Source organism: Populus trichocarpa, chromosome 14 (assembly GCF_000002775.5).
Source record: "Populus trichocarpa isolate Nisqually-1 chromosome 14, P.trichocarpa_v4.1, whole genome shotgun sequence".
Lineage (NCBI taxonomy): Eukaryota > Viridiplantae > Streptophyta > Magnoliopsida > Malpighiales > Salicaceae > Populus > Populus trichocarpa.
This window is the reverse complement of record NC_037298.2, coordinates 8,897,097-8,917,233: the sequence shown is the minus strand read 5'-3', so window position 1 is coordinate 8,917,233 and position 20,137 is coordinate 8,897,097. Positions and strand designations below refer to the sequence as shown.

Below are 20,137 nucleotides of genomic sequence, written 5' to 3'. Positions count from 1 at the left end.
CCTTTTCAAGCCCTTTACCACCCACGTCAATATCTAATTATTTGGTGGTCAAATCGAATCGAGTGAGCAATGTGGTTAATCGAGTGGAGTATATTCTACCTTTTGGAAATTCTGTATTATATTCATTCCAAAAAAAATTCTTTGTAATATAGGCATGTCTTAACTGGAAATTGACTTGGTACAAAAATGTCTGTTAACATGAAAGTTTCAGGTTATTTTGTAATATAGGCCCTGCCTCTAGACAAGGGCACAAGATGATGGGACCCCCAAAGCTCAATCCTGAGCCCAAACCAAGATCTTTAGTCGGTGATGAGACCCTAGAGCCTTAAGCTCGAGCCTAAACGGGGACCTCGAGATAGGCTCGAGATGCCTTATCCCGAACCCATCACCCATGTTGGTGATGGGGGCTCGGGACTGTTAACCCCTGCCCATGAAGAAGCAAACGCGTATATCTGCAAATCGAATAAAATGTGTGAGAGAGAATATTGGGATTAGGAATCTTGTAATCAAGATATTCCGTCAAACTAAGATATGTACATCTGATATGCACTGCTTTTGGCTTCCTTTTAATCGTTCAGAGAAGACAATAGGACGGGCACCACCATGAGAAAGTAACGTCCAAAAAACCTTCACGTTACTTATAGCGGGACCCTCTCGCCTTCCAATCCCTCAATGTGTTTAATTGCTCGGGTCCCTCCTCGTCCTCCTTTTTATTATGAGCACATTGGGATGCAATGTGCAAGTGTTATCAAACACTAGGCCTGTTCTCTCTCTCTCTCTCTCTCTCTCTCTCTCTCTCTCTCTCTATATATATATATATATATATATATATATATATATATATATATATATAAACTAACTCCAAATTAAACAAGAAGATAAGAGATGGGATTTTCTCAAATACAGATTTGATTTTATTAACGAAAGTATATATATTGATAGATAACGATAAAATTCGTATATGCAACGTGGCAGTCCAAATACACATTAATCATGAACAAAAAAAATTACAAAAAAAATTAAGTGTTGTGCTAATTGAATATTATTAACTCCGAGAATCAAAGGGTGTAATGAATGGAATTTTCGACATGTAAATTATTAATGTACATGCCAGCCGAAATTCTGATCGTGAAAGTCATAGATCCAACCACTAATTTAAAAAGTTATTACATGTAATAATAATGTCGATATAACCTTAGAGCAGGAAACTCGAGAGTTCATATATAGACCACATGGATATAAAGAAGTTCGAAAGGTAATTAAGCACCTAAGATAAACAAATACCTTAGTTTCAAATTGACATAAATGTTTTGGTCACATGTCTATTCGGAGTCCTTGCATATATATTGGTCGAAAGCTGATCAAGTATTCTATGTTTATGCCTCCTTACGAAGATGACACATGCCGTTTTTAAGCCAAAATTCGTTTTCAAGAGGCGTTTTTCAGGTCTTTTTATGATTTTCTACATCATATTACGTTTTGTGCTTGTTTTGGATTTTCAAGTTATGTTTTACTTGGATCTTTACTTATTCTAAAATAATAATAATAATAACTTGTGTTTAAATGAATTTTCTCTCTATTTTCACTGTTCTTAAGAAACCTTAACTAGTCCAAACTAGCAACTTGCCCGCGTGATTGCATTTTAAAAAGTGTAAAACGGATAACTAAACCAGATATTGTTCGGTATAGACATATTTAGCTGGACATCGATGCAAACCTGAATTAGAAAGTGGGAACATTGTTCAGCAAACAGTTGAATTATCAAAAGCATGGTGCATTATGATAAAACTGTGTATATTTATTGGGTAAGATGTAAGCTCAACTTGACAAAAGGCTTTGCATGCGTAGGCAATTTGTAACAAATTAATGTGTTCCACGATGAAATAAATATAAAAAGTTAGAAATCTACTTTCCAGAAAGTTCAATGCAATTACCTCAGTGATGATGATGGCGCTTGCAAGTCAGTTGTTGAATGATCAACAGAGTATATATATAACACTAGCAATGGTGGGGAACTTACCTTTCTATGGAAAAGATGGTGGGGGATGCTTCTGCTTTTTCATTGAGCTTATTTTCTCCGTGACAGCAAATGAAAGCATTCCCTTGTAATGTTGCTGCTGAGCAAAGTAGCAATGTTGACATGTGGGAGAAGCGGCCTAAAACTAAAATTGATCATCAGAAGGAGCATTTAGATAACATTTATAGTTTATAAAGGTCGAAGCTTTGTTTATTTTGATTACGTATCGACATTATCTAACATTTATTTTGAAAACACAATTGAAGAGATTCATGGAGTTGTCCAAAGTCCAAACTCGGCATGCATGAACGCAGATTGTCCCTCCATAGTTTGTCGTCTTCATGTATAAAATATGAAGGAAAAAGTTTCACAGTTGGATATAAAGTGCAGACTTAAAGCCACTTCAGTACTGATCATGAATTTATAATATAAATAAAAAAATCTCTGTTGATCAAAAGAAGCATCGATGAATTTGTAAGCACAGTACAGTCACAAATCTGTACTGTGACCAGTAAACACAACTCAGAATAGTATGAGTTTAGCGCACTGTGAATAGAGAGCATTCAAGCTTCCATGTTGTATAAGATACCTTGGTAAGAATTATGAAGTTCTGCAGAACATGTTAACATGCCATGAACTTAAGCAATGATCTATAATTTGAAAAGAATATTTATTATTCATGCTTCTGGTGATTGTGATCTGGCAAATTAACGAAACAACCAAGAATCTGCTACCGAGGGAACTGCTTCATTGCAAGAAGAAGAAAAAATAAGTATTCATCTCGTGTGCCTAAGACCACTAACAAGCTTATCTATTCACATAAGCAGAGTCGCATCTCAATTCAAGAATAAGAAAGTTCTGGCTGCACAATTCTAACACTTGTTTCTTTATTCCATTCAACTTGCAAAAAATAACAAAGAATGAGAGAGCATTGGAACCCCATCAGCCACCTAAATTAGCTGAGAAATACAAAAAGAAATATTGAAGAAAACACGTGTAAGAACAATAAATATTTTTGATAAATCCAAGAAATATTATATTAGAGTCTATAAAGTAGTTCCAAAATGAGTGGAGAAATTGAGACAGGACAAACAAAAAGGAAAACTTGATGAATCGTCTTTCTTTTCAACTGCAGTTTTTGTCTCCAAGAAATCCTGCAAAAAAAAAAAAAAAACTATATAAACCAAATTATTTTACATTGTTGCTTTTTTTCCATTTTATTAGCATCCAACAAATTATAGAAATTACTCAATGCAGAGAAAACTAAAAAAATAAAGAAATTGACTGGCCATTTAAGAAATTAATAGCCATTTTAGAAAGAATGGTATGGACGGTTATTAGAGCTAGTGGTAGTTTAATTGCACATATAAAAAGGGGATAAAGGAGGATAAATTCTTTGTTGATGAAATCCAAAAACTCCAAGTAATTTACTAATAGGGTTCTGGGTTGAATAATCGATTAATTAATTAATTCTAGTAATTTCATTTATTGTTTCTAACCAAGGTAGTTAGTAGCTTGTACTTGGTACCTGATAGGTCAATGTGACTTATGGCTGATACCCGTAAAAAATCTTATTTAATGGATATGAAAACTCTTAAATGAAATGTCAATTCTCTTCTAGTAAAATGTTTCTCGCTCTTTTGATGATTTTATCGTAACCGGCTTCACTCAGCCCATGATCTAACTTGGTAGTCAACACTAATGCAACGACCAATAATTTATTGTGATTTGTGCACCTATCTTATGATGGTTCGTTAAAGTCTTTCAAAACATCAAAAAAACTAACAACATCTACATTTGATTCTTCATCTACGATTGGATTTTCACCTGCATAACCCTGATTCATTCTCATCGCATCTATAATCATACTCTTATAAGGATTACTATTATCATCTACAACCTCATGCATATTGCTACAACTAGAGATTGACCCAACCATCCTTTCTACAATTATCTCGTAAAGAACATATGGTTCTCTGTGTGCAAACCAACATAAATATTTCTTCATGAACTCTTTTGTAGAAAAGTATCGTAACAACATCTAGATCGAGAAATTTTTTATTTTTACACCTCTTATATAAACATCTAATACCGCCTCCACTAATATTTCTCGGTTTGGATAGTGTGTAATTAATTAAACTCACAACTTCATTACAATAATCCATCATGCGCAACCCCTCGAGTGAAACTCGATACATTCAATAATGATTATCCATTACTTATATCAAACCTATATAGCATATTGATAACAACATTTATTAATTAATTATGTGAACTAAATAAATTTGTTAACATTGATTTAACTCAAATTTATTCAATCTATTTTAATAGTACCCTTAAATCATTATCAATTTTCTAGAAAAATTCAAATTCCTTCACATTTACTAAAATTTTCAACTTAACAATGAAATTGACAAAATATGAAACATACTCATTAAATAAGTCATTAATTATTCCATTACAAAATACATAAGTCACAAAATCAAAATCAGTTTCATCAAATTACAAACAAATATAATTTTTTAAAATCTCAAACAAACTTTAACATGTACGAATCGTATATTCATATAACAAATTTCCTTGAAAAAAAACTATAAAACAAGTAAATATAAAAACAAACTAACAAATAAAATTTACCCATATATACCAGTAATATTGTTTCCATCAGTATTTTTATTTACATTTATCAATTTTCTTGTAGTTGTCGGCGATAGGTGTGATTGGGCTAGAATTCCAGCCATTTGAGTTGGTGCAAAAAGAGAATTTATTATTATTATTATTATTATTATTTTGCGTATTATCAGTATCGATGTCGCTTTAAAGAGAAAACAGGTGTTATGGCCGGGGCAAGCAAATTTATGCTCCCATTAAAGAGCATGTATATCCGGCATCCTTCTCAAAGAATTAACTCTTAGCGTAAATGTGCCTGCGTGCGATTAGCCTGCATTTGATTTCTATAATTGCAATGGCAGACTTGCAGTCATGCTCAAAATCGAACACCTGAAAATCCCCATTTTTTTACAGCGTTAGTTTATCGAGCTTTCTTACAAATCTGATAAAGGACTGATCTAGGCACTATAAATGCTTTATGGTCTAAGGGAAACACTGGATAAAGTGACCATGAATGCCGAGTAATAAATTGACATTAACGACTGTTAGGAAATAATAGAAGGACAAAAAAATTGTAAGGAAGGAGAAAAAAAAAAGAGGAAAACTATACTAATACCTTGATGCAACCCCCTTGATTTTTTAAATGAAGAGAAAGATTAATGTTATTTTTTTATGAATAAATTCTAAAATATGATTTATATTATTGTCTAATATATTTTCTCAAATGAAAGCTTTTTAAACTTGAAACTTGCACAAACTCACATTATCTTGTGCTTAATTTTTATCAAATAAATGAGGATGATAAGATTCGAACTCATAACTATTTGATCATCAAAACTCTGATACAATGTCAAAGAAAGCTTTTAGGTGAGATTCCAATATATAATGTATATTATTTTTTAACAAAAACAACATCTACCACATTTCTAAATAAGCTCTTAGTATTTCTTATTATATGCAGTCCCTCATAAAAATGTCAAAAAACTAATTCAACTTAAAAGTTTATGTTGTTAGGTAATGTTCTAAGATATAATTTATATTATTCTCTAACACACTTCCTCAAGTGAAAACCCTTCAAACTTAAAACTTGTATAGACTCATATTATTTTGTGCTTAATTTTTATCAAATAAATAGAAATAGTAAGATTCGAACTTGTGACTGTTTGGTTGTTAAGGCTTTGATATCATATCAAAGAAATAATTCAACCTAAACATTTAAACTGTTAGATAAAATCTCAAAATATAATTTATATTATTTTTTAAAAATTACCTCTCTTTTTAAGTCTTGTTCACTTGTGTTGCTCCTCCTAGATATCTCATGTGGTTTATTATTGTTTTTGGGCTCTAACCCTCCTCCATTCTGTGTGGAGGGGGGGAACAAACGTGAGAATTTCATGTACTCAATGCAATTGTCTAATTGTTCATATATAGCATGCTCAATTCTCTTTGATTTTAGCATAATCTTTCGTTGATGAAGCTTGTAAGAAAGAGTAACATTGATCTTACACTCTCGTCTCGCAGAGTAGCTTTATTGAATTCACTTTCAAAAAACCTGGAAATACGATGCATGTGAATCTCATAAATCCTGTGATTTGAGGTTTTTCTTTTCTTGAGAATGAATCGGGTACTCCTCCAATAATGCAAAACTGGCATGACACAGCAGGCTTGCATAGGAGGGCACAAAAATTGCAACTTAAAGCATGTTAAAAACCAACCAATACTGTCCCCACATGACAGGAACTGTTTGCCTCCCAGGTTTGAGGTCGGCGACGAGCACACCAAGATTTGCACAATAAAATTAAACCACAAGGGCAAATTAGTCCAAACCCCCAAATATTCTCATCTTGGTCAACCAGGGTAACTCACTTCTACTTGTCAAATTTCCAAAATTATACACTCGTCGCAGTTAAAGGTGGGGAAAAAGAAAAAGAAAAAGGAAAAAGGAAAATCCAAATTCATGTAATGAAATAGACGGCGAGGAAAACTCATGTCGGGTAAGATTTTAACATGATGGGTTCCGCCACCTGACAAGCACTCTTTCCTCAGGAGGCAGAGGCTCACGCGCCCTTTAAAAACTCTATTGCAAGTCCCATCAAGCCTTGAGATACATCATCAGAGGTAAATTTATCTCTTCTTAAAATATACTCGCCCTGATATACTTAGAACAGGATAATTTCCCCTGGAAATTCAACGCCTTCAAAAAAGAAAAAAGTGAATTAATTTGAAATAAAAAAAATTAAAAATTTCACAAATTCAACCGCAAAAACTATCCGTTTTAATATATATATATATATATATATATAAAAGACAAAATATTAGTCTAAAACATAGTTTATTTATGAATAATTGCACATATAGAGTTTTTATTATTAACATTTATGCAGATCCTCTTGAGAACATATTTGAGCGTCACCTTCAACTTGAATATTTTATTAACAAAGATTTAAAAATCTTAATTGACAAGGCAAAATGGAATGATTTACGGAAATAAATTCCTTATTTTATATTTTTTTATATGGTATATTATTTAAAATAGTCGTTTGAGAGTCAAGCTTTTGTACTTTCATCCCAGACTCAACAATCCATGCAGACAAAGTTCTATAGCATACGATTTTCTTTTATTTAAAGCATTTTACGGGTTGCATGCATCAAATTAGTTCCATATATTTATTAAAATAAATGCGAATATCTTCCTTGTAAGTTTTCTATATTGATTTATTTTATCATAAATTACATTGGAATATTTTCTTAGCAAGTTTTGTATTATATTATATACAAGTTGGATTTACTTAATTTGAGGTTTCAAAGACTCGTCTCAATGCTTAATAATTGATATTTCACTTGAAATTTTCAAATTTACATTTTAAAATAGATTCGGAGGGAATTTAGAAACTAGAGGACTCTACTTCTCATTATGTAGCCTAAAGACAATTACATCTATCCTCCAGTAACTAGAATAAAATCTAATAACATTAAATCATGGTTTTTAGCTATATTCCTCTAAATAAATTGTATTATGGTAAATATATATATATATATATATATATAAACAACCAAATAATTTTTTTCTTGCATTTAGTTGCACATGCAATGAGAAAATCTATTAGGTATAAAAAAATATAGTCCAAGATTATAAACGAAAACCTAATAACATATGTAAATTTGCTTTAGCTTTATTTTAACAAAACAAATCATAAAAATTCCAATATATATATATATATATATGTTGATATTTTTTATTAATTTGGAAATTATCTGATATATATATTTTAATAAAATGCAATCAAAAGCATCTAAAGTATTATTGTAAATTTTAAAAAAAATATTAAATTATAATATTTCATTCTATAGTTATAACTAGTTTACATGTTTGTGCCGCACTGCTAATTAATTTTTTTTCAACATAACAAAAAACATTGAGACCATAAGAAATTATTTAATATTGCTATTAAAACCGTCCCAGCGGATCAACCTTAAAACCGTCCGACTCGACTTCTTGTGTAACCTGAATTTAAAATTAAATCACGTGAAAGTTGTTTCACTGTGACCATTTGACGTGGTCGTTCCAAAAGCAACTTGGCTAATTTGTATAAAAAAATCCAAAGATAAAATTAAGAAAAAAATGATAAAAATAACATAAAAACCTCATACTCAACTTCTTACCTAACTCAAGTTTAAAATTAAATCATGTAAGAGTTGTTTCGACGTGACTTGATAGACTTGGTCGATTCAAAAACAACTTGACCAACTGATAAAAAAAATTCTAAAGATGAAATTAAGAAAAAAATAAAATTAATATAAAAAACTTCTCAATTCAATTTCTTATTTAGCTTGAATTTAAAATTAAACTGTGTGAGAATTACTCTAATATGATCCAAATAACTTTGTCAATCTAAAAATAACTCATATTATTATTAAAAAAAAATGCAAGGATGAAATTTTAAAAAAATAAAATTGAAATAAAAAATAAAGAAAATAGAAAAAAAAGGACTGGATTAAAAAAAAATAAACAGTAAAACTCCTAAAAGCAGACCAGTTCTTTTTAGGAGATTTTATTCGAGAAAGGTAAGACAACAACACAATCGAATTTCTCAAATCTGGATTTAAGTTAAAGGTAGTTGAGAACTTGAGATGGATAGGGCTTGGCTAAAAATTGTCTGGAGATGAATCTAAACGCATGTATGCACGCGCTAGTAGTGCAAGTGGGTTAACACTGAGTCAAAGACCACATAAAATTTCAGACAAGGAAGCTCGGTGTAGGAAAACAAACTACAGGGATCAAAATATAAACATAAAATGGAAAAAATTAAATTTAGTCCTGGACTTATATACTCGTTCTCAATTACATCCCCAATCTATAAACTTTATCAACTCATACCAAGATTTTTCCTAATCTCTCAATCGCATCCTCTTATCTATTTCTTTTAACGGTATAGACTATAATGTTTTGACGTTGTGTTTCAGGGTCAATTGTAACTACATATGTATTTGCAGGTTTCTAGTTACATAGTTTTAAATATAAACACAATAAATATTTTTTTATTTACTAATATATATGAATAAATACAAAGGTATTATTTATGAAAATATTTCGAATAAAAAATTGTCATTTTATTAACTTCAATCAATGAATAATGAATAAATGACTGGAAATATAGTTATTTAGATTTATGTAAAGTAATGTCTTGCAAACTATTAAATATGAGAACGAATGGAAAAAAACTTTTAAGAAATAAAATACCCAACTCAAAGTAAGTTACCATCAATTTTGATTACCAATAGATAAAATATTAATATAAAAATCATAGAATGCTATGCCAAAAACTAAAAATTATTATTACAAGTATTTGATGAAATTCATGTAAGATGAAATGAAGATGGTGTTTGAGTGTGTGTTAGGGATTGTTTTTTAAAGTGTTTTTTTCTTAGAAAAATATCAAAATAATTTTTTTATTTTTGAAAATTTATTTTTGACATTAGCATATTAAAACAATCTATAAACACTAAAAAAATAATTTAAAATAAAAAAACATTAAATTTTTTTAAAAAATAAATTGAAACTATTTCTCACACACTCCAAAATATATTTTGCCCGTTTCAGAGAAAATGGACTGAAATACAACTTTGATAGAGAGACCTCATTTGAGAATATCTTGAAACGTTTGGAACCAATCTAATTAAATTTAAAGAGCTAGTACCTTCTTGGAAATGAAAACATGGGTTCAAGGACTAAATTGAGATTCTGTGTAAAAACGATATTGTCAAGTAAATACTAGTAAACTCTATTTTTCTCTTCCCGTGGTTAGATCGCCCTGTTTCTTCCTCTTTTTCCAAATAAATAAATAACATAAACAAACAATTTCCTTCTAATGCGAAAACAAAATAAAAAAAACGAATTAAAACAAAATAAGAAACAAAAAAACAAAGAAAAGACGCGGCTGCTGTAGACACCAAAAACCAGAGAGGGGGAGAGAGAAAGTGCTGGGTAATTGATTCTAGCTACAGAGATCGCACCCAAGCGAGAACCCACACCCATTAAATCAATCCAATTTCTTTGTTTTTTTTGTTTTTATTGAGATCATTTGTTTAAAACTTTAATAAATAATTAGTTCTCAAGGCAATAAAATTCAAACATCGGTTGGTACCGATTTGAATTTATTGATCGGGTCCAATTCACTGGAAATCCGTGGTGGGTTTTCGGTTTTGTGAAATGGGTTGGCTTTGTTTTTTTGTTTGGGATTGTAGAGAGATAATTATGAATTCATGGGCTTAAATTATTATTTTATTTTAGTTTTACATTTTGTTGTTGTTGTTGCTGTTTGATGATTTCTCTGGGGAGGAGAGATGGGAGAGAGGACCTAGGGATAGGGTTTGGCAGCGAGAGAGAGATGGAAGATACCGAGCTTGAAGAAGGGGAGGCCTGCTCTTACCATAATATTAACAACAACGAAGATGATTATGATGCGAGCATGGACCCTGATATTGCTCTGTCTTACATAGTAAGTTTTTCTCTTCCATATATATATGTGAGAATAATTCAAGTTTGATTTATTTTATTTTTTTTTAATTTTGTGAAGGTTTGGTTTTGTTAGTGATATATATCATCTGTTGACTTTATTTTGTTGCTGTTCTCCGATGCTTCAGATCCAAAACTTGATGTTAAGTCTTAATTCTGGCTGTTTACAGTGTTAAGTATGGTAATTTTTATCTGATTAATATGTCCTTTCTGGTCTTTGAAAAAACAGTTGCTCTGGGTTTTGATTGTGTTTAGTTAGAGAACTATAGATGAAATTAGTAGGTTTTCATTTAGTGCTAAGGTTTTGTTGGCTTTAGATGTATAGACATGGTGTTTTGGCTTATTTTGATCTACCAAGTGAATGGAGAAATTTTTGTGTTTTGGCCTCTTCATTTTTATGGAGACATGAAACATATGTTGAGCTTGTTCAGTTATTGTAATGCAGTACTCAGTTATGATTCTGCGACGTGGGATTGTATGGACCCTGCAAATACATGCAAGTGTAAAAAATGAAGCTTTTGGAAACTTTAGCCTGACATTTGAGTGGCATGAAACCGATCATCTAAATTTTGAATGCTTGAATTTTAGGTTTCCATATCTGGATTAGAACCACAAGTCAACATTCTTAATTCACTTGTGTTAGGTTCCTGTTACATAATTGCCTCACAAAATTAGTTGAAATTCGTGGCACCTAGGTATACAATGCGAGATGTATGGACTGTTTTTTATTCCAAAGGTTGCACATCTTTCAATTGTTGGCATTTCCATTAGTACAAAACCTGTTTATATCTGTACTTTCCTTCTTCCCTGATCTGCAACTGCTTTCTTCTATTTATCTCTTTCAAGGATGAAAAACTGCAAGATGTCTTGGGACACTTTCAAAAAGATTTTGAAGGTGGAGTTTCGGCTGAGAACTTGGGTAAGTCAACATACTGCAGAAGTGTGGTTAATATAAGCTAAAACAACTGCATTAATAGAGTCCATATTTTGATATTTATTGTATCTGGATTTTTACTTTTCTACAGGGGCCAAGTTCGGTGGTTATGGTTCATTTTTACCTACCTATCAGCGGTCTCCTGGTTGGTCCCACCCAAGGACCTCACCAAAAATTCAACATCGCAATGCATCTAGATCTCCAAACAATTTGCAACTGGAGGTAGACATATATATTTTCATTATCGAGCATATCACTTGTTAATAATTGATTTAAAGAAGGAACTTTTAACTAAATCTTGGTCTACCTTGGAGTTACCATCTTGAACATTTTAATATTTGTTCTTAAAACAGGGTGGCCGCCGGAGCTCTGTATCTTCGTCAACTGCATCTCAATCACTAAGACTTGAACCTTCTTCTACAGTATTGAAAACAACATCCTCCTTGAATGAGTCGGTTAAACAAGAAGCATGTGTGCCATCCACTCATTTTGCTGAGGAACTTGTTCCTAGAGATGAATGTGTAAACAGGAAATCTGCTAGTTTACAGAAGATGCTGAAAGTTCGAATCAAAGTCGGTTCTGATAACTTGTCGACACAGAAAAATGCTGCAATCTACAGTGGTCTTGGGCTTGATGTCTCACCATCTTCCTCAATGGATGACAGCCCCTCTGAAAGTGAAGGGATGTCTCATGATCCTCAAGATGCTCATCTGGAATCTCCTAATTATATTCTTCAGGTAAGTCATCTCCCTGCAAGTTTTAACCTGTCGCGTATAACTCCACTTTGTGTTGGGACTTGGCAGTGATGAGAATGTGTTTCTTTTTATGCTGTGATTGAGCAGATAATGACATCTTTTCCGGTGCATGGAGCTCTGCTGCTATCACCTCTTCCTGATGATCTTCTCCATCTGAAAGAGATGGAAAAATTTATTAAAGACAGTGGATGCTTGTCTGTTCCAAGGTTTGGTCCTGAAAATTGTTGCATTGTAGTGAATGGGTCTAGCTCTGTAAAGGGTGATGGGACAATGTTTGGAGAGAAGAAAATAAAGTCAATGGCAAGAAATGAACTTTCAGCGGAATCAAAGAGTGATATTAATAAGGATTCTGGGATTGGTGTTGGTGTTATATCGAAGGAGATAGAACTTGACACCTTTGCTTGTGAGGAGCTTGTTTCTAATACCTTAAAGCTTCCACTTTTGTCAAATTCATATTCTGCTGTTGTTGGCACTTCAAAGGGAATGGGTAGGGCATCTAACGTGTCCAAGGGAGTGATGAGTGACAAAGGTTTTTCTGGTCTAACAAAAGAGGAATTACCAGTGCCAGTATTCACTCAAGAAAATGGGTCGATCAAGAATTCCAAATCCAAGTCCTCTGGAAAGGTTTGGGAAGATAGAAAAGCTATTAGTCTTGGCAGTGATTCAGTCTCCCCAAGGAAAGACGGCCATCGCAAAGGAGAAAAGCCTCATGAATCAGTCAAAATTGACTCGAATGTTTCAAAGGGGAGGAAGGCTCAAAATCAGGCTCCAACAGAACCTGCCAAGCAGAATGCTGATGAGAAAGCTATGTTGTATGAACAGGAAGGTATGAAGTTACCTCATGCTAAGGAGTCCTCTTCTGAGGGGAAAAAAAAACTAAAGGGAAGTCAAAGTCACGGCACTGTAGTTGCTGAGGCGCCAAAAGAGAGTTTTAGGCTTAACTCGTCTTTGGCACCGAAAAATAAGAAGAGCAGTTATGCTGACAATTATACAACTAAAGTAGAGTCGGAAGACTTGAAATTACAAAAGAATTCTGGAAAAGCTGGGGATAGATATAGAGAATTTTTTGGGGACATGGAACCAGAACAAGAAGAATTCGGAATGAGTACGTTGGTAAAGAGTTATGAGGATAGGCTGGAGGACTTTGAAATGGTTGAATTGGGCACACATGGAACTAACAGCACATCCAAGGAAAGATCAAGCAGTAAGAAAGTGGATAACCTGTTAACATCTGAAGCATTTCCTAAAGCTGCTTCAACTGGTGCTTTGCACAATGGAGACGGGCCCATAACTGATACTGCTCCTGCTGAAGATAATTGGGTCTGTTGTGACAAGTGTCAAACATGGCGGCTTCTTCCACCTCGTACAAATCCTGATGACCTGCCTGAAAAGTGGCTGTGTAGCATGCTTGACTGGCTGTAAGTACCCTTTTATATTTTACACTTGTTACAATGAAATAACCTCTCACGTCAAGTAGTTAGAGATAAAATGTGTTGGTTTAATGCCTCTTCCTTTTCCTCTGATGTTTGATTTTTAAATTATAAATGCCTTAGGCCTGGTATGAACCGGTGTAATTTTAGTGAGGATGAAACAACCCTTGCAACTCGGTCTCTTAAACAAAACACTTCTGGTGGAGATATATCCAAAGAAACTGTGGCTGGTGTTTGGCATCCTGATCAGAGCCACCAAAATTTTGGTTCACATGCTGCGCTTCCTGGTGGAAGAAAAAAGCATGGTTCAAAAGAGTTATCAAATATGATGTATAAAGAAGACGGACCTATTCAGTTGTCAAACCATACAAAGAAAAGCTTACATGCGCCAGTGACAAATAGAGGCTTAAATGATGTGAAACCAGCTCTTGTGGTAAGTGAACCTGATTCTTTGAAACCGAGCAAGTCTAATTTAGCTGCGGAGAAACACAAACATAAGCCGAAAGATAAGCATAGAGGACTGGACAACTTTTCTGACCGAGGTATTGGATTTAAAATAGCTTTTTCTGCCGTAAACTTCCTTTCCTTGAAGCATAAAACTTACTTATTTTCTAAAACAAACACTAGGTGGTGGTTCAAAGCGATCAAAGGGGAAAGGCAAAAGGGACCCTGATCAAGATTGTTTTAGAGCTTCTAAGAAAATCAGAACTGAAGGTTTTCCAGAAGATTGGACGTCTGATCATGGTGGGGCAATTGAAAAGGTGGGTCCTCCTTCAAGCAATGGTTTGGCTATGGCATCATCAGGGAAGAATCCACCCAAATACAATGATTGCACTTCTAAGAACATGAAGCATGATCAGAAGGACTGGGCTCAACTTTCTTCTAAAAATCCAAAGGAGGATGTCCGCGCTTCCTTGGATAATGGGTCTGTGGATATGGCGAACTGTGATGATAGAGATACAAAAAAGAGGAAAGTGAAGGAAAGTCATGATGCTCAACTCTATCGGGATTCCCTTCCAAACACAGGGCATCATCTCCAGGATAGTAATATCATGGCCAAGGAGGAGTTCAGTGAGAATGACTACAGGAAGGTTAAGAAGCCCAGAGTATCCAGGTCCGAAGGGAAGGAGGCTAGTGGAAGTAAAAGCAACGGTAGAACAGACAAAAAAGGTAGTCATAGAAAGAACCAGCAACTACGACATGACCTAGGGAGCACCCTATCTCAGCGGAGCTTGGATGGTGTGGATTCTTTGAAGAGGGATTCTGGATCTTTACATGTGGCAGCTAATTCTAGCTCTTCCAAAGTTTCTGGTTCCCATAAAACCAAATCCAATTTTCCTGATGCAAAAGGCTCGCCTGTAGAATCAGTTTCATCATCACCTATGAGAGTTTCAAAACCAGAAAAACTTGCATCGGCAAGAAAGAATGTCACCAAAAAAGATGCTTCTGTCGATGCTGGTTTCTTTGCCCCAGGTGGCCCAAGAAGATTTTCAGATGGGGAAGATGATGGTGGGAATGATCAATCTGGGACAGCAAGGAAGGCAAAAACTCTAGTGCATATTGTTCCTTCTCCAGATATTGCAGATGGCCACCTCTCAAATGATGTAGATTTTCTAAGCCAAAACACTCCTCATCGTAGTAAACCGGCAGCTTTGGATCCATGCCATGACAATGAAAGACGAAATGAAAATCACCATCTTGTGAATGGGTCGCGTCCAAGGAAGTCTGGAAAGGGTTCCTCCTCACGGTCTAAGGACAAGACTAGGAAATTTAATTCTGAGTTCGAAAATGAAGTTAAGGTTTCCAATTCCTTTAATGCAGAAGCACCTTCCTATGAAGTAAGACCAACAAATTGCAAAAACAAGACTGAAGTGAAGTTAGGGATCAAACCTGAGGAAAATGAGGACAGATATGTTGACAAGAAGGACTATCAAGGACAAGTGTTGAGTGATAACAGTAAAAGAGTGAATCAGTTAAATGTCAGGGGACCCAATGGTTCGGATGTTGAAGTAGGTGCTACTCGCAACCATGATGCAGTCTCTACTCCAAAGCAGAGTGTGCTGATAGATAATGAAAAGGTCTCTGATAGAGGGACGACACAATCATTGCCTTCTTCTGGAGGAGCTCAAAATGAGACACTTGCTGGCAGCCCTCATCCAAATTCTTTATCTCACCAAGGAAACAGCGCCAATATGTTGGTTGTTAATGCCTCTGCTGGGGAAAATACTGAAATGAAGGAGTTGAAACAGAGTAGAAAGGTCAATGATCCAAATGGGATTGATCATCATCATCATAGCAGTTCCAGAAATGCCTCATCAAATGGGCACAGGGTCAGGGATCTTGATGGTCCAAGTTCAGTTAAAAGGGATTCCTCCAGTCAGGCTGCTAACAATGCTTTGAAAGAAGCTAAAAATATGAAACACATGGCTGATCGTGTCAAGGTTTTTACTGTTTATCTTTTAAGAATTTGTCTTCTTTTTGATATGCAACCTTTTCCAATGTTGACTACCTTCTGCAGAATGCCGGGTCAAATCTTGAGAGTACAAGGCTTTACTTCGAGGCAGCTCTGAAGTTTCTTCATGGAGCATCTCTGTTGGAAATCTGTAGTGGTGAGAGTGCCAAAAATGGAGAGCCAATGCAAGTTTACAGCAGCACTGCGAAACTGTGCGAGTAAGTCAGAGTATAGGACTTGACGAAGGGACTTCTTTTGTTTCTTTTGGTGGGTGGGGTGGGGTGGGGGCTTAAGTGTTTTCAGAACCATGGAATCATGCCTTTTCTGTTTGTTTGTTTAACTGTTTAAACTTGCAACACGGAAACTCTTGTTGTTTAAGTAGTTAGAACTGGCCACATAGATGCTGGAAATGCAGGTGCCATGAATGTGTGTCTTGCTTACTTTCATTATGTTGGGTTTTGATATTCCAGCTTGGATTCAACTATAAACAGCTCTCTGCTTAGGTTAACTTGGCCTTTTGCGTGACATTTTTCTTTCCTTTCTAACTACAGAATTCTCTTTCCACTTAATAATTGGAATGGGAATTGTTTTTATTTGTTGCATTAGTGTTTTGTATTTGTTCCTTATAGGGTATTGTATGGAAATACTTTCATCACTTGACTACATAGCATATGTGTCATACTATGCGAACCACATCTCTTAGCTGTCCCATTTTGGTTGTTAGTCTGTTCTGACTTCTCAAACATATTTTCCAACTTGAATTCAGTTTCCTGGATATATCTCTTCCAGGAGTTTTTGTGACTTTTGTTATTGCATTTTCCGTTGATGATTTCATTTCTGATGGGAAAAAATGAGTTCCTGCTGCTACCCTGCTACCTTCCTTTGCTAAACCTCTTGATGTTTTTAGGTTTTGTGCTCACGAATATGAGAAATCCAAAGACATGGCTGCTGCTGCTCTGGCCTACAAATGCATGGAGGTTGCATACATGAGGGCAATTTATTCCTCACATACCACTGCAAACAGAGATCGTCATGAGTTGCAGATGGCTTTACAAATTATTCCTCCAGGTAATTAGAAACAAGCCATGATCTCTACTTTAATCTTACATTAATTTAGAGTTCTTTCTCCTGATATTTATATGTGTGTGTGTGTGTGTGTACATATATATAAATCCTGCTGCTACTTTAATCTTGTGACTATCACACAACAATTAGTCACTGTTTTCCTTGGACTTGTGTTTGGCTTTTCAAAATTTATTAGGTGACCAAACCACCTGGCACTTCATACGAGCTTTTAGTTTATCAACTCATAGGCTGGGAAACTGTTCATCTTAAGTATGACACTGATTGGAACCAGACCTCTTGGATTTCTTACACAAGAATAGCATACACTTCTGATAATTTTCGAACATGGTTCCAGTGTTGCCAAAACAATCCAAGTAAAATCATTTTCATTTCTCTAGTGTTCCTGTTGAGTGGGGGTGGGCTGTTAAATATGTTGCCAGAGACACACGGATGGCATTTCTGTGTCACTAGTTCGATGCATCAATATATTCAGTTCTCAGTTTCCACACTAAATCTCAAAGGAATCATTTGATTCTTAAGAAAGGGTGTCCAAGTTTCATGTCTGCTTAATTTATGCTTTTGCATTGATATACGTTGTCATGTATAAATATTGTATCCTCGGGTGCTTCACCTAAATTTCTCTTATTTCATTTGTCATATAAACATTTTGTCACTCTTTGGGCTTTTAGCTTTTCCTAATGCTTAATGTGGCCATTGGATGGGTGCTTATGAATTGCTTTGATGCCACACTTGTTTCATAATTTATAGGTGAATCACCTTCTTCTTCTGCCTCTGATATTGATAACCTGAACCACACGACAATAGCAGACAAGGTTCCCTTAACCAAAGGCGTAAGCTCTCCTCAAGTAACTGGAAGTCACATTATTGCTGCACGGAATCGTCCCAGCTTCGTGCGATTGCTCAGATTTGTAAGTATATTCAGATTTTTGTGTTAGAAAAAGCTCAACTTGTCGTTTGATTTTCTCATAGAACTTTAGAACATAACTTTGAGCATTGGAATATAAAGATATCGGCCAAGGAATATGTTTTGATGACAACCTGCAGAAAGTTTGGTTGGGAAAAATGTATATTGATTAGTGTTTCCTTTCCGATACAAGAGCATCCCTTTTATTCTTCTATGCACCATAGGCCATGAAATTGTAACTCGTTGGTGTCAGTGTTTGAGTTAATCAACCCATGAAACTCTGCTTTCATATATTACAGCAGCTGGTGCTCCATTATTTGATTCACAACTTTACATCCATATGAGATGTTTAGGAATGGCAGCGTCATTAAATGTAATTTTGCAGGCACAGGATGTAAATTCTGCAATGGAAGCCTCTAGAAAGTCACGCCTTGCTTTCGCGGCAGCTAATGTCAGCTTGGGAGAAGCCCGATGTGGAGAGGGCATTTCTTCCATTAAAACAGCTCTTGATTTTAACTTCCAAGATGTGGAGGGACTACTACGTTTGGTGCGGCTTGCAATTGAAGCTATTAGCCGCTAATGTGTCCGGTTGTGGTGGAGATGATAACAACCTTGGACAAATTTTTGATTGGTTGCTGTATTCTTGGGGTTTGGCCTTTTAGGAAACGAAAGAAGGCACCCTGATCTCTCTGTTGCGGTGCTTGATATGTCTTTTGAGGGATCAGTTATCAGCAAGATGCCATCTCGGTGCTCTTTGTACATGTGTATACTACAGGATAATTTTGGACTTTTGAGTATATTCATTTTAATCATACTTCAGCTGCCCTCTGATGCAGACAGTGACCTCACTTGAGCCATTTCAAGAGTGGAACCGAGGACTATCGATTCACGAGAGTTCTGCAGAAGAGAGAATTTGGAGACTGTAGAAATAAGGAAGTTTTATGGTCCAAAATGGTTGTGCTTTGAGAAATAATGGATAAGGGTAGAGATCCCCGACTATAATTTACGTGGGATTGTAGAATTCTGAAAACCAGAGGATCCCATTTTTATGGAGATTGTTTTTTATTTTTCCTGGATGGAGTTCTCGTTTTGCCATCGTGTTAATTTGCTATTTACAACTCATTGGAAGACATTTTGAGGAAAAATTGTAATATATGCGCCGCTAACATCATGGTCTCAATTTGACCGTCAGAGACCACTCTTTCTTCGGTCCAAGCACTATGTAAAGATGACAGGGCATTCTCAGGTTGGCTACCCTACTCTTTTCCTTCATCTTTTTTTTTTTTATTTCTCCCATTCAATGAGCAGGATTTTGTTTTCCGTTCTTCTCAATCATCAATTTTTTTTCTATTTTTTCTTCGTTTTTGCAGGTTACCCTCTTGAGCTTCTGTAATTGCAGTTTGAACCATTTTTTTCCCTTTTGTTAATAGAGAGATATTAGGTAGAAGTTGGAGAGTTAATGGTGGAAAAATAACATAACTGTTGCATGAGACGAGGTTATGCCCTGGAAGGTTTGTGGGTTGACAATAGCTGTAAACATTAGTTGGATTGTTCATTGTTCTAGTGTGTGATCACCTCTGACTCTCTCTCTCCCTCCCCCTCTCCTTTGTAGCTGCTGTTATGCGTAGATGCATGCATGTTTATGCTGATCTTTAAAATATTGGTTATACTCCCTTACTTTTGTAGAACAGAGTCGAGGCCACGCAGGAAGCAAATGTAGATACATGAATATTTATCATTTAAAAAAAAAAAAAAAAACACCTTGGATATTTGAATTAGGCATATACCATAAATTTATCCATCATCTGTGTTAATTGCTCATTTTTATCCTCTTGTTTTTAATTTTTTTAAATAATTTTTTATGTTCTCTGTAAAATTGTTCAATTAATGACTAATTTTTTTGTCAAGTTTCAATGTATGCTAATAATATGTA

At 34.8% G+C, this 20,137-nt stretch overlaps 1 protein-coding gene across 1 annotated transcript; it reads left to right on the top strand.

The window, feature by feature from the left end:
* Positions 1-10,016: 10,016 nt before the first annotated feature.
* On the top strand, positions 10,017-19,778 carry LOC7457955 (cysteine-tryptophan domain-containing zinc finger protein 7). Its single transcript, XM_002320988.4, has 12 exons — positions 10,017-10,626; positions 11,490-11,562; positions 11,669-11,799; positions 11,931-12,314; positions 12,420-13,750; positions 13,886-14,304; positions 14,390-16,203; positions 16,281-16,432; positions 17,122-17,282; positions 18,048-18,208; positions 18,590-19,450; positions 19,575-19,778. The coding sequence occupies exons 1-11, from the start codon at positions 10,450-10,452 to the stop codon at positions 18,782-18,784; spliced, it is 4,998 nt and encodes a 1,665-aa protein (XP_002321024.4). The 5' UTR covers positions 10,017-10,449; the 3' UTR covers positions 18,785-19,450; positions 19,575-19,778.
* The last annotated feature ends 359 nt before the right edge of the window (positions 19,779-20,137 follow it).